The sequence below is a fragment of the Grammomys surdaster genome, unplaced genomic scaffold (assembly GCF_004785775.1).
Source record: "Grammomys surdaster isolate TR1022 unplaced genomic scaffold, NIH_TR_1.0 140, whole genome shotgun sequence".
Taxonomy (NCBI): domain Eukaryota; kingdom Metazoa; phylum Chordata; class Mammalia; order Rodentia; family Muridae; genus Grammomys; species Grammomys surdaster.
In genome coordinates, this window is record NW_021604598.1 from 3,486,339 (window position 1) to 3,503,195 (window position 16,857).

Here is a 16,857-nt window from a genome sequence, read left to right on the forward strand (position 1 = left end):
AAGGCATGCACCACCACTGCCTGGCTAGTATTATTTTTAAAGAGTTAATTTTTTATGATTTAATTCATTTAATTAATTTATTTAATGTGTATATTATATGTGTTGGTGTAAGTTATATGTACCATATGTTGCAGTACTCCATGGTGACCAGAAGGGGGCATCAGATAACCAGGGACTGGAGTTGCAGGTGGTTTTGAGCCATCATGTGAGTGCTGGGAATGGAATCCAGCACTTACTTATGCAAGAGTTGTAAGTGCTGTTAACTTCTGGGCCGTCTCTTTAGCATCGCTTTCTAGTTTTTCTGAAGCTTCTAGGATCCTTCTCTATTTCTTCTAATTTTCCAGTAATTCTGCACACTCTGGTTTGTAGATGTGTCCTTCCAATTTCTGGCAGTATTGTTAGATGGATGTCTCCTAACCTTGGCTTACCTTCACTAGCCTAGGCTGGACTTGAGCTCACAGTATAGCTCAAGATAGCCTCTAGTTCTAGCCTCAGCTTCTGTTGTAGTTTAAATGAGAGTGGCCCTCATAGGCTCATATATTTGAATTCTTGATCCCCAGTTGGTTGGAATTATTTGAGAATTATTAGCAAGTGGCCCTGTTGGAAGAAGTGTGTCCCTGTGAGTGGGCTTTGAGGTTTCAAAACCCACATCATTTCAGTTCTCTCTCTCCGTCTTTGTCTGTTCGTCTGTCTCTGTCTCTCTCCTTCCCTTCTACCTTTGGGAGAGTATGTAAGACAGCACTTAGTCACCACTCCAGCACCATGCTTGCTTGCCTGCCTCCATGTCTGCTGCCGTGCATCCTGTCATGCCTGCCGCCATGCCTGCCGCTGTGCCTTCCACCATGCCTGCTGCCGTGCACCCTGCCAAGGGGGTCATGACTTTGCACCCATAAGTCCCAAAACAAAAATTTTCTTTGATAAGCTTCCTTGGTCAGAGGCAGTAGAGAAGAACCTAAGGCAGCTTCCTAAGGGCCTAGGATCCCGTGCCTGTGTAAGCTCACATTGTCTGCTTGTGTCATAGTCTGGCATTTGGATTCCCCTTGCCTTTTCCCATAAAGGACAGTCATAGCCTCATTTTAGCTTGGTTCTATCTGCAAAGACTTTCCAAACTAGAGCACATACCTGAAGCAAGGATTTGAACACATGATTTTGGGAGACACAGTTTAAATTCCTGCACACATCCTTTCCTTCACCCCGTTCATCCTGTTCACCCTGTTGTAACCAAGACCATTCACTGTTATGGGGGCATTCTAGTGAGATCCCAGCATCCCACTTAGAGTACCTTCGACAGTCAGAATCAAGTACAGGATTAACATTCCATGATAAAACCGGTTTGTAGTCTTTACCAGTCTTTTGAGACAGTGACTTGCTTTCACTGAGTTAAATTATGATGGATACTAGTTGATGCTTAAGAAAAACATGCTCTAATTTCCTAGTTTCCTTGACTTTTAGTGGTGTAGAGCTGTTCTTTGATAGGGTACGTGTGACTCAAGTAGGATTACCTTAACCACATCATCTGTTGAAGAAGTGACTTTGGTGTTCGAAGCAAGGTTAGAATCTTTGAATATTCTGGCTCCTTTAGTCTTCGGAAAGTTGATTGTCGATGATTTTTGCCAATGTCTGTTACTTACTCTGTGTTTTCTAAATCTTTTTACAGATAAAATCATTGTGGGTAGCTTCATGGGATACCTGAGAATCTTTAATCCCCATTCTGTTAAAACCGGAGGCCCTCAGGCTGAAGATTTACTTCTAGAAGTGCATCTGCGGGACCCAGTGCTGCAGGTGGAAGTTGGGAAGTTTGTCTCGTGAGTAGAGCTTACTGTGGGCATTTCCCTCCTGGGGACTAGATCTGTCTCTTATAATGACGCTTTCATGGATGTAAAAAATATTTCATGAACTATGTATGTTATAGATATATGTCATGCAGGGAAACTTTATGCTCTAAACCCTTTATGTAGAAACATGTACATCTAAGATGTGCTAACTTAGGGGTTTACTTGTGCATTTGTATCTGTGTGAGTGCGTGTACATGTGTGTATGCACAGGTGCACACTCTGCCTCCTTTTCCTTTGAGAGAGTGAACCTTAACCTGGGGCTCACAGTTTTCTGTCTAGGGTATCCAGAAAGTCCCAGTACAGTCCTGTTTCTGCCCTCATTGGAGCTGGGTTTACAGGTTGTAAGGGATGCCTCATGTGTTGTAAGGGTGCTGAGATCGGAAGGGTGGTCCTTATGATTGCTCAGCAAGCTCACTTCAATACTGAGAACACTTTTATAGTAATGGGACTTGAGATATTAGACATATTACAGCACCAGGACAAAGAGATAAGCTTATAAACAAAGCCAAATAAAGAAAAAGAAAATATTTATTTATTAAAGAACACTTTACTGGAGTCAGGTAAGTATCTGCTTAATAAACAGAACAAAGGTTCAAATAGAAAGGTCCTGTCCTAAAAGAAATCTGCTTCAAAGTTCATTCTTCTTCCTCTTCTCCCCCTCCTCTTCCCCCTCCTCTTCCTCCTCCTCTTCTTCCTCCTCTTCCTCTTTTTCCTCTTCTTTTTCTTCTTCTCTACCACCCCTCCTTATCTCTGAATCTCCCTACCCTGTCTTTCCTTTCCTCCCTCCCTTTCTTTAAGAACTTCCTTTCTAGATTTCTGTCTCCCTTCCCTTCTTTTCCCTTCCCTTCCCCTCCCCCTTCCCTTTTCTTCTCTTCTCTTTTTTCTTTTCTTTTTCTTTCTCCCTCCCTTTCTCTAAGTCAGTCAGTTGGTCTGTCTGTCTTAGGGTTTTACTGCTGTGAACAGACACCATGACCAAGGCAACTCTAATAAGAACAACATTTAATTGGGGCTGGCTTACAGGTTCAGGGGTTCAGTCCATTATCATCAAGATGGGAGCATGACAGTGTCCAGACAGGCATTGGGCTGAAGGAGCTGAGAGTTCTACATTTTCATTTGAAGGCTGCTAGAATTAAAACAAAACAAAATTAAAAACAAAACAAAACAAACTTTGCCAGGCAGTGGTGGCACACACCTTTAATCCCAGCACTTGAGAGGCAGAGACAGGCGGATTTCTGAGTTCGAGGCCAGCCTGGTCTACAGAGTGAGTTCCAGGACAGCCAGAACTACACAGAGAAACCCTGTCTTGAAAAACAAAACAACAAAACAAAACAAAACAAAACAAAACAAAACAAAACAAAACAAAACAAAACGAAGGCTGCTAGAAGGCTGACTTCCAGGCAGCTAGGATGAGGGTCTCAAAACCCACACCCACAGTGACACACTTACTCCAACAAGGCCACACCTCCTAATAGTGCCACTCCCTGGAATAAGCATATTCAACCCCCCTCTTTCTCTCTCTCTCTCTCCTTCCTTCCTTTCTTTTTTTCTTTCTGTTTTTCTCTTCTTTTTCTTTCTTGACAGGATTTTACTATGCATCCCACCTGGAATTTGCTATATAGTTCAGTTTGATCTCAAATTTGCGTTCCTACCACCTTAGCTTCCTGCTATGCATGAATTATCTTAAAACGAAAAGTCCGTTTTCCCTTTCTCTTTCCCTCCTGCCCTTCTTCCCCTTTCTTTCTTTGTTGATTATTTTATTTTATTTTATTTTATTTTATTTTATTTTTGATATAGTTCAAGCTGGGGTTGACTTATGACTTGCAATCCTCCTGCCTCAGCCTCTGTAGTACTGGCATTACAGGTGTGTGTCACATGCCCACTGTGGTGCTTTGAGTGAGCAGTGTCGCCTGTAGGAGCCTGTATCTGAGGCCTGGAGGCGGCACTGTTTGGGGGAGTTATGGAGCATTGGGATGTAAAGCCTCTGGGGGGAGCCTGCTGGTGGGCTCTGAGCGTTTACAGCTCACACTCTTCTACTTGTTCTCTCTGATTCCTGTGTGTGGCTGAGATGTGCTCTCTCAACTTCTGGCTCTCCCTGACATGCTTTCCCTGTTATTGCAAACAGCTAGTCCCCTGGAACTGTCCTCCACTTCCTTAAGTAGCTTTTGGTCATGGCATTTTATCACAGCAACAGAAAAGTAGCCAGCACATCCAGAAAACCTATATTTCTTGGTCTTTTAAAAATACTGTGATCTGAGTGTGGTGATGCCACCTGTAATCCCAGCATGGGAAGGGTTGAGGGGGGAATGCTTTGAGTATGGGGCTAGCCTGGACCACATGGAGATAACCTGTCTCAAAAACGCTTTGTTTTCTCAAAGGAAACAAAAGAATGGAAACTCCAAAATTTAAAAGAGAATTATGACTAGAAATGGGACCAATGGGAAGGAGATGGCAGCAGCGGAGGGAGGGTGAGCAGGTTGCCTTATACCCATCCTGGGAACAACATAATAAAGTCCACCATTGCATGTAATTACTATATGCTGATTTCAAAAAGCCAGAGATCCAACTTGAGGCCTGGATCCTAACCTGAGAGTCCCCTTCCTGTGGTCTAACTTGCATGGGACCAGAAAGTGCTGTGAGTTGCCAAGCAAGGGGTGTAGTTAATAGACCTACCTGCTATGACATCTGTGAACTACTGACTAGCACTGCAAAATACCCCTAAAGGTGGAGCTGCAGCACTCATGTCTTGGTGGTAACAAGTAGCTATCTAATTGCACTTAATGCCCACTGACAGGAGCGAAATCATGCCTGGTGCTAGAAACCTAGCCAACTACCTAGGCTATTAACCCCATCCACCCCAGCCTTCTGGGTGGGAACCAGATCATCCATCCATCCATCCATCCATTCATCCATCCATCATCTTTAAAGAGACAACCCTGGGTGTTTAACATTCCGGGTTCCCATAGTGCTTGTCTGTGACCACAGGACCTTTGTGCCCAACGCTGAGCAATGACAATATCGATATACATCCTAATGTGGAGGGGAGAAAGTCCTCCTCTGCTCAGAGAACTGTAAGCAGGCAGTGGTGGCCCGGAGAAGGAGAACCACCAGGCACCCCAGGGTTAACAGTTTGTGTATCTCCCTTCCCCAACCCCATTCCACAGTATAAAAGAAAAAGAGCCAGGTGAGTTGGTCAGAAGGCAGAAGCAGAGCTTGGAGTTTGCTGTGCAGTGGATTTACAGAGGCTCAGGCTTGAGTTTTTAGGGCCCTGAGTTTGGTCTCTTCTTCTGTCAGCCCTCTCCTCTTTCATACCCCTGTCCTTACTTTTTTTTTGAGACAGGTCTTGCTATGTAGTACCAGCTGGAATTCACTACGTAGATCGGTTCCAAACTCACAGAGATCTGCCTGCATCTGCCCTCAGTGCTGTAATTAAAGTTGTGTCCACCATGCCTGCCATCTCCCCTTCTTCCTCTCCCATTTATGTCCCTCTGTAGACCTGGCTGGCTCTGGGGAGATGCTGGCTACCCTAACTCAGCCTTCTGAGTGGCTTAAATCAGAGGCAGGTGCCCACTGGCATGATTATTTCTCAGCTTAGACTTATGTTTGTGAATTGTTCTATTATCTTGTAGCTGTAGTTATGAGACTTTTTTGAAAATAATTTGTGACTTTGAGGTTCTATCTGAAACTAATATGTAAAAGCTTTTGAAACTGTCTCGTTCACAGAGGGACCGAGGTGCTTCATTTGGCTGTGCTGCACCCCCGGAAGCTCTGTGTCTATTCTGTCTCAGGTAAGAGGACTCTTCTCATGTGGGATTTATGTCACAAGCTGGGTGCTGGGTGGAAGAGTAGATGGTATTTTAGGAGCGAAGACAAAGTGTTCATGTGAGGATTTCCTAGTCTTTGTTAGCCTCCCCACCAGGCATTATTCTTGTCTATACATTTCTTGGTCCACTATTCCTATTTATTCTTGTTGTAATCAGGGGGTAGAAAACAACTAGAAATTGATGGGTGGCATTGAAGCAGGTGACAGTCACTCATCTTTATTGATTGATGGATTGACTTTTGAGAAAGAGTCTTAGTAGCAGTGCAGGCTGGCTCAGAACTCACTGTATAGACCAGTTCTCCTGTCTGTCTGTGTGTCCCAGTGCCATGGTGCCAGCTCTGGGCCACCTTGTCCTGGCAGGGCTTTCATTGTTGCTCCCTTTTGTCACCACTATCATCTGTGTTTATCAGAGGTCTGACGGCGTGAATGCCACTGGTGTCATGGTGAAATGTGTTCCTAGGTGGCCATGGTGATGCTTGCCTACAATCCCAGCATACCGAAGCTAAGGCAGGGGCATTGAGCATTAGAGGCCAGCCTTCTCTCTAGAGAAAAAGTTGCTATTTCTAGTGAAAGGACATATATTTAGTATTCAATAATAGGAATAATAATAAAGATATGGTATTTTGTGTATTTAGTTCTATTTTTGTTTCATTTTTGGAGACAAGATCTTAAAAAAAACTATTCTCTGGCCTACAACAGAGATGGCTTAAGGGTATGAAGACTGGTTCTCTTTCAGAGGACCCAGGTTTGATTCCCAGTACCTATCATGGCTCACAGTCACCACTGCCTGGCATGAGTCTTGTGTTTTCTAATATGAATTCTTAAATTTGTCCCACCTTTGGGCTGTCTTTGGCTGCTGTGATTGGAAGAGGCTACTCCTACATTACTACATTAGAGTTTGTTGATATACTATTGGATTGTTCTTTGCTTCATAGGAATTCAAGGAGCTATCCTCAGGCCAACTTTAATATTAGATCAACACATCCTAACCCGAGTCCATTGCCAGTGGGTTATTTCTTTGGGGTGGGCAGTACTGTGGGAAGCAGTGTTGGACACAGTGAACAGCCGGGTTTAGTTTTAATTTAGCACTGTGCCAGACAGAGAGAGGTGAAGGATGTAGAGAAGGAAACTGGTCTTCCCCTCTATCTACATAAAGCATTCAAGTGAGGACCTTGTGCATTGGATTGGCCAAAGACAAATTGGCTAAAAACTCAAGGGGAAAAAGCTTTTTAATGTGTGCATTGAATACATAGACATGGGAGCATCCCGTGTGTCTGACCCAAGAAGGTGGTCATGCCATTTGCTATGCAGATCTTAGTTTTCCGTAGGTCTGAGACCATACAGGGTTCAGTTCTGAAGCAAAGGAAAGAGGAAGTGTGTGTTGAAAATATCGTGGGCCACTGAATAGGCATAACAGTGACAAAAAATATGTCCATTTCAGTTCTCACACATGTGGTGTACACTCACCCAACAAATAAAAACAATTTAAAATATTAAAGAAACAGACTGGAGAGATGGCTCAGTGGTTAAAAGCACTGACTGCTCTTCCAGAGGTCCTGAGTTCAATTCCCAGCCCCACATAGTGACTCACAACCATCTGTAATGGGTTTCAGTGCTCTCTTGGTGGATCTGAAGGGAGTGACAGCATAAATAAGCCTTAAAAAAGGATTAAAGAAACTTTGTTATGCAGATTCCCCCCAGACTTTCTCCTTTATAAGAGTTAAGAGTCCTCTTCTTCCTGGCACAGGAGAGACACTCCTTTATAGATGGAAATTTTCTGTATACATGACACTCTGCTGACTTTTATGGTGCATGCCTGTAATTCTAGCACCTGTAAGGCAGAGGCCAGATGAACAAGTTCAATACCAGCTCCAGCTACAGAAAAACAAACAGACAAACAAACAGACAAACAACCAAACAACTCAGAAGGGGTTAATTTATTTTCCCTGAAAGGAAGGTTCTAGCTCTATTTTTAGAGATTCAAGACCAGATACAAAAGAGTGGAGTGCTCTGGTACACTCCAGGGGAGTGGCTGCTTCTTTGCCACCACATTCTGATCCTTGTGTCTATCCCTCGCTCCCTGCCTCTGCCCCATCCTTCCTTTTCTCTCTCCCTTTCTTTGCTCTCCTTCCTCCTTCTTTTCCTCTTCCCTGCTGTGTTACCCATAGTTGTTTTAAACTTCTGGACTCAAGGCCTTTTCCTGCCTCAGCTCTGTGAGGAATACCCGAGATTATAGATACATGCCAGTGTTTACATGTGTCTATACATGTTGACTCTGCTTTAATGAAATAAGAAAATGGTTTATTCTGAGCCAGATAATGCCCTGGTTACCTCTACAACAACAACAACAACAACAATAATAATAATAAAAATGATGATGATAGTTATTATATATTGTTATATGTAATATTGATATCATGTATTTATATACCCTATTAATAATATAATTATAATGTAATATATAAAATAAGTTATGTAATATATTATAAGTTTGTAGGCTTTCTGTTGTTTCTGTTGTTGAATTCTAGCTTTAATCCATGGTGGTCTGATAAGATATAAGGAGTTATTTCAATTTTCTTGTATCTGTTGAGGCTGGTTTGTGACGGACTATATGGTTAGTTTTGGAGAAAGTTCTGTGAGGTACTGAGAAAAAGGTATATTCTTTTGTGTTTGGGTGAAAGGTTCTATAGATATCTGTTCCTATAGAACTTGTTTCTTTGTTCCATTTTCTTGGACAACCTTTTTCTAGCCCTTTACTCTGAGGTAATGTCTATTGTTATTGCTGTGGCATGTTTCTTGTATGCAGCAGAATGAAGGGTTCTGATTTTGCATCAACTTTATTAGTCTATATATTTTTATTGGGGAGTTGAGCCCATTGATGTTGAGAGATATTAATGATATTAACAGCAATTGTTAATTTCTGTTATTTTGAGGTTGTTGTTGTTATTGTTGTCATTGTTGTTGCTGTTGTTGTTGGTGTGTATGTGTGTCTGTGTTTTCCTTCCTTTGGTTTGCTGGTGTGGGTTATTTATTGCCTGTGTTTTCTTGCACGTAGTTAGCCACCTTGTTGGAGTTTTCCTTTTAGTATCTTCTGTAGGGCTGGATTTGTGGATCAATATTATTTAAATTCGGTTTTGTCATAGAATATCTTGTTTTCTCCATCTATGGTGGGTACAAGTTTTACTGGATATAGTAGTTTGGGCTGACATTCATGGTCTCATAGAGTCTGCTCAGGCCCTTTTGGCTTTTAGAGTCTCTATTGAGACTATACTATACTATACTATACTATACTATACTATACTATACTATACTATACTATACTATAAAACATAATATATTCTATTATATTTTATAAGTAATTATAACACAATATATTATCTATTATATTATTTTCATTATTAATCATCAATTTTTTGGGACAATTTCATGCTTGTATATAATATATTCTGGCTATGTTCTCCTGCCCTCTCTTATCTCCCTCTGATTTCTTTCAGCCTCCTCATCACGCATGCGTGGCTTTTCTTTTATGACCCACTGACTTTAATCAGTGTCCTCTGTGTAACTGTTTAGTCAGAGTTTCTATTGCTGTAATGAAACACCATAACTAAAAGCACACTGAGGAGGAAAGGTTTATTTATATTACTTTTCTATATCACAGATTATTATCAAAGGCAATAAGGGCAGAAACTTAGAGGCAGGAGCTAATGCAGAGGCCATGGAAGAGTACTGCTTGCTGGCTTGCTCCTCATGGCTTGTTCAGCCTGCTTTCTTATAGAACTCAGGACTACCAGTGCTGTCCCTACCTGAAGTGTCCCTCTGTGATCAGTCACTAATTGAGAAAGTGTCCTTTAAGGCATGCTTTCCCACAGCTGAATCTATGTAGGAATTTTCTCGGTTGACTCTCCTCCTCTCAGATGACTAGCTTGTGTCAGGTTGACATAAAAACTAGTTGGCCCAGTAATCATGGGTTTAGAACTATCTTTAGATGCTCACCAGTGTCTATACAATGAAAGACGATGACTACCCCACCTCCAGAGTTGACCAGAAGTAGCCATTTGTTCATCAGGGAGGTAAAGAACTCATGAGTCCCTCCCTGACCCATGACTGATTGTTGACAGGTCCCATCCTATGTGGTACCAGTGCAGGCAACCACAGCCACTGTAAGATCATGATTACAATGGTGGTGTCATTTCCTGAAGATAGCATTATATAGTCCTTCCTCCTATCATCTGGGCCTTAAATTCTTTCTACTCTCTCTTCCTTGATGTTCCTTGAGTCTTAGAGGGAGTGGTATAAATGCCTTGTAAGGGCTCATCTCTCAGCACTTACTAATTCTCTGTACCATCAGTAGCTGTTCATTGTACGTTTTCAATTTTCTTTATAGCTGAATAAAATTTCATTGTTATATGCACACCTTTTCTTACCTACTCATCTGTTGATAGACATCTAGGCTGATCCCACTTCGGACTGTGAATAGAGCACAAACAAACATGAATGATCAAGTACTTCTCCAGTCATGGTGCTTTTCTTAGCCAAGGTCAAGCCATTTGTAGGATCTTTAATAAAAGACACAGTGTGCTGCCTAGTTTTATGTCAAGTAGACACAAACTTGAAATCCCAGCAGCAGAAAGTAGATATAGGTAGAGTCTTTTGGAAAGAACTAGAACATGATTGTAGGATATGTGGCCTGTAGAGTAGAGAGGAAGAGAGAGAACCCTTTTGTTTTGAAAGACGTTTTTCTTACAAGGTTTCAAATAGAGCACATTGTTCTGTTCACTTGTTGAAGGAAGTTTGGAAGATTTCTCCATTAATTAGGGCTGGCATTGTAGGACTGGCATATATAAGGTCTGGCAATGTAGCTCAGTGGTAGGGTTCAATCCCTAGCTACAGGATATAGTATTTGAAGGGGTTGATAATGTGGACAAGAAAATGAGTTGTTTTAAAGCTGTCATTTGTTTGCTGTGCTGTTATATCGTTTATAATGGAAAATGTAATGGTGTTTATTTTAGAACTGAAATTAAACAGCTTTGTTGTCATTTAAATAATTATGCCTCACTAAGGAATGTCTAATGGAAATACATAAGAAAAGGCTCCTCACGGTATTATTTCTCTAATGGTGCAATATAACCGAGATTCAAGTTTTTTTTTTTAACTGTGCTGGCCCTTTCTGTGACAGTGTATTAATTGTTCTTTTATTGCTTTGTCTTACAGGGTTTCTCTGTGTAGCCCTGGCTGTCCTGGAACTCACTCTGTAGACCAGGCTAGCCTCAAACTCTCAGAAATCCACCTGCCTCTGCCTCCCAAGTGCTGGGATTAAAGGCGTGCGCCACCACCGCCCGGCTGCTTTGTCATTTTTAATATTACTGTAATTGAATTAAGGCTGATACAGAGGATGAGAAGAGATTGCAGATTTAAAGTGGCCCCTTTGTTTTTTCTCCATAGGGACACTGGGTAATGTGGAGCATGGAAACCAATATCAGATAAAGTTAATGTATGAGCACCATCTTCAGAGGACGGCCTGCAATATGACTTACGGGCCCTTTGGTGGCATAAAAGGTAATTTGCTTTGAGTCATACACATGATATTTCTAGTGGCAGATTTACATCCTTTCATCATATTTCAATGGAATATTATGTGGTGTGAATCTTAAATCATTAAGTAAGTATTTTTAGTAAAAATTCTATATTTAGATAGTTAAAATAATTAAAATTTATACTTTAAAAATGGAAATGTTTGATAGTCACATGCCTTGCATTATTTTATGGTCTTCAGCACTCTCTCTAAATACCTGTGGTCGTTTGAATGAGAATAGCCCCACGGCCTTGTATGTTTGAATGCTTGGTCCACAGTTGATGAACTGTTTGAGAAGATTAGGAGGTGTAGCCTTGTTGGAAGAGCTGTGGCACTGGGGTGGGCTTTGAGGTTTCAAAATCCCATGCCATTTCTGTCAGCTGTCACTCTGCCTTTTGCTTGTGGATCAGATGTAAGCTCTTGGCTCCCATGCTAGGCCTGCCCGTCTGCTGCCACATTCCCTGTCATGACAGTCATTGACTTACCCTCTGAAACTATGAGCCCCAAGTTAAATGCTTTATTTTATAAGTTGCCATGGTCATGGTGTTTTGTCATGGCAATAGTGAAGTAATTAAGACACTGTTTTCTACAAAGTTTGTCTTAATAAGCTAATTAAAGGTAGAGCTGGGTGTCTGCCACTTTCTGTGGCATGGAATGTTTGTTTGTTTAATTTGTTTTCTGAGACAAGGTTTCTCTGTGTATCCTTGGTTGTCCAAGAACTTGCCCTGAAGACCAGGCTGGCCTTGAACTCAGAGAACAGTCTGCCTCTGCCTCCCAACTGTTGGAAGTAAAGATGAGTGCCACCACTGCAAAGGCGGCATCAAGTTTTGATCTTAGTGACAGTCCCAGCTGTACATGCTAAAGGAAGGTGGACCACGAACCCGCCTCCCCTGCCCTCAGATTGAGAGTGCCCATGGATTCTTTCAAGACAAGAAAGCCTGGGGATGGAGTACTTAAATGTACACATGATATTGCTCTTCAAAGCATGATCTCTGCATAAACAGCAGTAACCAGAGAGGAGAGGTACCTCTCTCAGATTCTTCCAGGGTGTCACCTTTATCAATTGGATGCGCTTGGTATCTTGGGACTTCAGGATAAATTCCGGGAAATCTGTCATCTCCTCACTACATGTGACATTGGGAGATTCTCAAGTTCCTTGAATGAGTGGGTAATGGTTGTGTCTAGCCTACACATATCATGTCCTCTGTATGCATGGCTGCTTTTTAATGTCTGTCTGTTTGCCTGCCTGCCTGTCTGTCTGTATATATGTATGTATTTTGTATGTATGTATGTATGTATGCATGTATGTATGTATGGTTTTGTGGTAGTATTTGCATGTATGTGCATGTATCACCTGCAGTACTGTGATTAGGAGTTTTGTGATATTTTAGCTTTTGGGAGGATCATCTTTTTCTTTCTTTTTTATTGGATATCTTAATTTACATTTCAAATGCTATCCCCTTTCCCGGTTTTCTCCTCGGAAACTCCCTATCCCATTCCCCTCTTCCCCTGCTTCTGTGAGGGTATTCCCCCTCCCACCCATCCACTCCTACCTCCCTGCCCTCAAATTCCCCTATACTGGGGTGTTGAGCCTTCACAGGACCAAGGGTCTGGGTGGTTGATATTGTTGTTCTTCCTATGGGGTTGCAAACATCTTCAGGAGAGGATCATTTTTTTAAAATTCATTTCTCTCTCTCTCTCTCTCTCTCTCTCTCTCTCTCTCTCTCTGTATATGTGTGTATGTGCATGTATATGTATGTGTATATATATGTATGTGTGTGTGTATGGTGTATGTGTGTGCATGTGTGTGTATGTGTGTATGTGTGTGCACGTGTGTGTATGTGTGTGCATGTATGTCTATGTGTACCGCCTTCGTGTAGGTGCTTGAGGATGCCAGAAGATGTGAAATTGCCTGGAACTGGACAGTTGTGGGCTGTCATATGGGGTTGGTAACTGAACTTGAGTCCTCCTTAAGAGCAAGAAGTGGTGCTGGAGCCATGGCTCAGAGGTTAGGAGCATTGGCTGCTTTTATACAGAACCCAACATGGTGGCTCATAACCATTTATAAGTATAGTGCCAGGAAATCTGAAATCTTTTTCTGGCCCTTGGTAGCACCAGGCATAAAAGGGTACAGGCAAAACACTTACACTCATAAAATAAATCTCTAAACCAACCCCAAACCAAAGCATCAAATGTTCTTTACCACTGAGCTATATTGCTCCAGCCCCCAATTTAGAATATTTTTGTTAGTGATGTGCAAGTAATAGTTTGTGTAATGAAACAAACCACTTGATTAGGTTAGAGATGCATTTGCCTGAGTGACAGGAGTGTTGGGTTATTGAAGGTCACAGTTGAGTGGGGGGGGGACTTATATGAGAGGTAATGCTGCCCACACAGTGCCTCCTCACACCCCTTGCCTTTCAAGTTGAAGAACACTCTTAAAATGTCTGACATCTTTGTGGGACATAATCTCCAAATTACCTGTTTAAATGCTTTCAGTTTGTTTGTTCTCACCAAATCACCGAAGCAAATTGCTAATTCTATGGATCTAGTTAGGTGTGGTGGCTCATGCCTCTACTCTTGGTATTCAGGAAGCTGAGGCAGGAGGATTATCATGAATTCAAGAGTAGCCTATGGTAGATGGGAGTTTCTCCTTAGCTTTGGATGAGAGTATGGCCCTGCTCAAACAAACAAGAAACAATGAAACAAACTTCCTACGTATCTGGGGTGCAGACATTGGCTGTGAGGACAGCAGTTGGTTGTTCTCCTAGCACTGTGTGGTTCAGGCTATGTCCTCAACGCTGTGTAGATTGAATTAGACCAAGTTAACCTAACATAAGCACATTCTTTGATGCCGTGCAACACTTTTGATGGATTTCCTAATGGACTGTCAGGGTAATGTGATGGGGTTCAGGGCTTACTCATTCTAAAACACAGGCTCTTGGGGTGGGCCTGTGGCTCACTGATAGTTACGCTCAGTATTTATGAGGCCTGAGTTCTCTCCTCAGCAGTGAAACAAACAAATGAGCAAACAACCTCTGACACACTGATGAACGTTGCTCAGGTAGGTTATCCTGACTCCTGCAGGTCACGTCATTGTCCTGTTCGAGGTCAGCTCCTATACTGAGATGAGGAATAAATAGTCTTCTCTTTGAGCAAAGGTTTATCGGAGAGACTGACAAGTAGCCCATGCTGAGTGCCTCCTGATGGGACTGTCTGTTCATACCCTATTGTCCGGTGAAGCTCTGTGACAACCCCCATTTTCATCCAGTGTGGGTTAAAAATCCACAAGTGAAATGATTTCTTCTGGCCCTCATTTGCTCATGATAGCCCTGACATCATGTAAAATTATTATATTTCTGTTTTTCTTCTGGGATTCTATCTTTGGTTGAAGAACCTCAGCTTTGAGTGGAAGGTGAGCAACGAGGCATTTCTTCCCCTGTGCATAGCTAGGACCAGCGGAAAACAAGGCCTACCTGTTCTTCTCTTAGCTCTTGAATTATGTTCCACACTGAAAATGCTCAACAAAGCATGAGGCCATTCTGACATGCTTTACTTTTCTTTGGTTGTGAACAAAACATTTTACAACTTGAAACAGAAGGAGGTGGAGTCAGGAAGATCAGGAGTTAGTTCCAGGTCAGCTTCTGAGTCAAAGGCTAGCCGCCTGAACTGGACAAGACCCTGTCTAGAAATCAACAAAACTGCCTTAGGGAGTGTAGACAGTGTGCTCACTGCTCTGTGCTCACTCCCCAATACTGGACAATATGTTGGCTAGAATGTAGAAATGATGGAGTCTGCTGGTTGTTGAACGTGTCCTGTGCTTGGTACACAAAACAAGCAGTTTAGTTAGCACTCAGGAAGAAGACAAGTGATTCCCAAGTTTTATTCATTTGAATGAAATTCACTTCTCACGCCCGCCGGTCTCTAGTGTGATTAACTTGTGTAGCACAGCATTGCATAGGGAGTGTGCCACTCTCTGGTTTGTTTGTATGTTTTGCATTTTTGGAGACTAGGTCTCTTGTAGACCAGACTGGAACTGGCTGGGACAGGCTAAAACTGGTTGGAACTGACTGTGTGGCTGGAACGGGCTCGGGATCCTCCTGGTGCACGCTGGAATCGCTCAAGAGTGAGTCATTCTTTTAATTTGAAAGTTACTGAGAATTAACAATTCGAAGAAAACTTAGTGTTTGAGAAAGCAATCAAGTAAAAAAAAATAAAATCTGGTACTCTTTTAGATTAGCTGAGGAGACTCTGGGGCTGTGCACCCAAAGAGCTGCCACTAGAGGGCAGGCCTCTACTACTGTCTGTTGTTTGGGACTGCCTGTGACTACGAAGGGGAGCCCAGCCTGAAGGGGTGGCCCAGGTAATCCCCGAACTGCAGACATGGAGGCAGGGGGATGAAGCCCTGACATGAAGTGTACCTCAGAAAAACAAAACAAAGTAACACAAATCATGAATGAGGAAATTGTATACTGAAATTTTTTCTTTTGACTAAAAATAAATATAAGTTTCTTCAAGTTGCAAAGAAGTGTTTTTTAAAAGGGAAATTATTAGTTAATATCTGAAAGGATGGAATGTGGGAATTCTACCAAGCTGTGTACCTGAAACTTTAATTTACATTTGAATCACAAGACCATGGTAACATGCAGGTTCTGAGTCTCAGTATTCAGAAACTGGACCTGCGAGTCTGAGTTTCTGACAGTGTTTTTGGTGATGCTGAGTTGTAGCACTTAGGCCCCTCCCTCTGCCATCCTTGATCCAGCTCTACAGTTGAACATTCTCAAGCTCTCTCTAATGAGAGAGGAGGAGCTGAAGTTGGGCTTCAGCATCAAGAATCCTGTGGCGTTAGAACACCAACCCCTCTCCCTCCCGGACCCGGCTGCCTTAGAATCTAGAGTGACTGTCCTATCAGAAAGGACTATAGTTTGCTTTGGCTAAACTTAAGTATGTAATTTAAAAATTGTTACTACATTTATTTATGTGTGTGTCTGAAAGAGTGAGGGCGAGAGACAGAGAGAGAAGGCACAGGACAAAGAGAAAATGAGCCATTGTGTGCACCTGAAGGCCTGACTACACCTCAGGTCCTCAGGCTTGAGAGCAGGTGCCTTTGCCTATGGCCTCCCCCTCAGTGATTAGCTTTATTACTCAGAGATCATGTCAGAACACTGACTTGCTTCTGGGTTATATGTTTATGTTTTGTTTCATTTTTTGCTTGGTATTTTGGTTTATAAGGAAGTTTAAGAAAGTCTCCAAAATGAAATGTTAGTGGCACACACATAGACACAGATACATACTCTTACGTACACTAGCATGCACACTCCCCCACACATATACCCAAATACACATACTGCCAAAGTCCCACATTCACACATATACACTCACACACATAGACACAAACTCATACACACAGACACACTCACATGCACACACAAACATACACACACACATGCACATCCCCTGCATTCCCACATACTCCCACACTCACAAATACACATTCACACATAGACACACACAAACACAGATACACAAACACTCACACACAGACACACACACTTATATGCACACACGCAGGCACACATACACAGGCACACATACAGATACACAGACACACAGGCACACACACAGAGGCA

At 42.3% G+C, this 16,857-nt stretch overlaps 1 protein-coding gene across 1 annotated transcript in view; it reads left to right on the top strand.

The window, feature by feature from the left end:
- The window catches only part of Bbs9 (Bardet-Biedl syndrome 9), a 365,371-nt gene that overhangs the window by 20,302 nt on the left and 328,212 nt on the right, over window positions 1–16,857 (top strand). Inside the window, 3 exon segments of the mRNA XM_028763694.1 lie at window positions 1,658–1,805; window positions 5,556–5,620; window positions 11,098–11,211. Of these exon segments, the coding sequence (XP_028619527.1) occupies window positions 1,658–1,805; window positions 5,556–5,620; window positions 11,098–11,211 (327 nt within the window).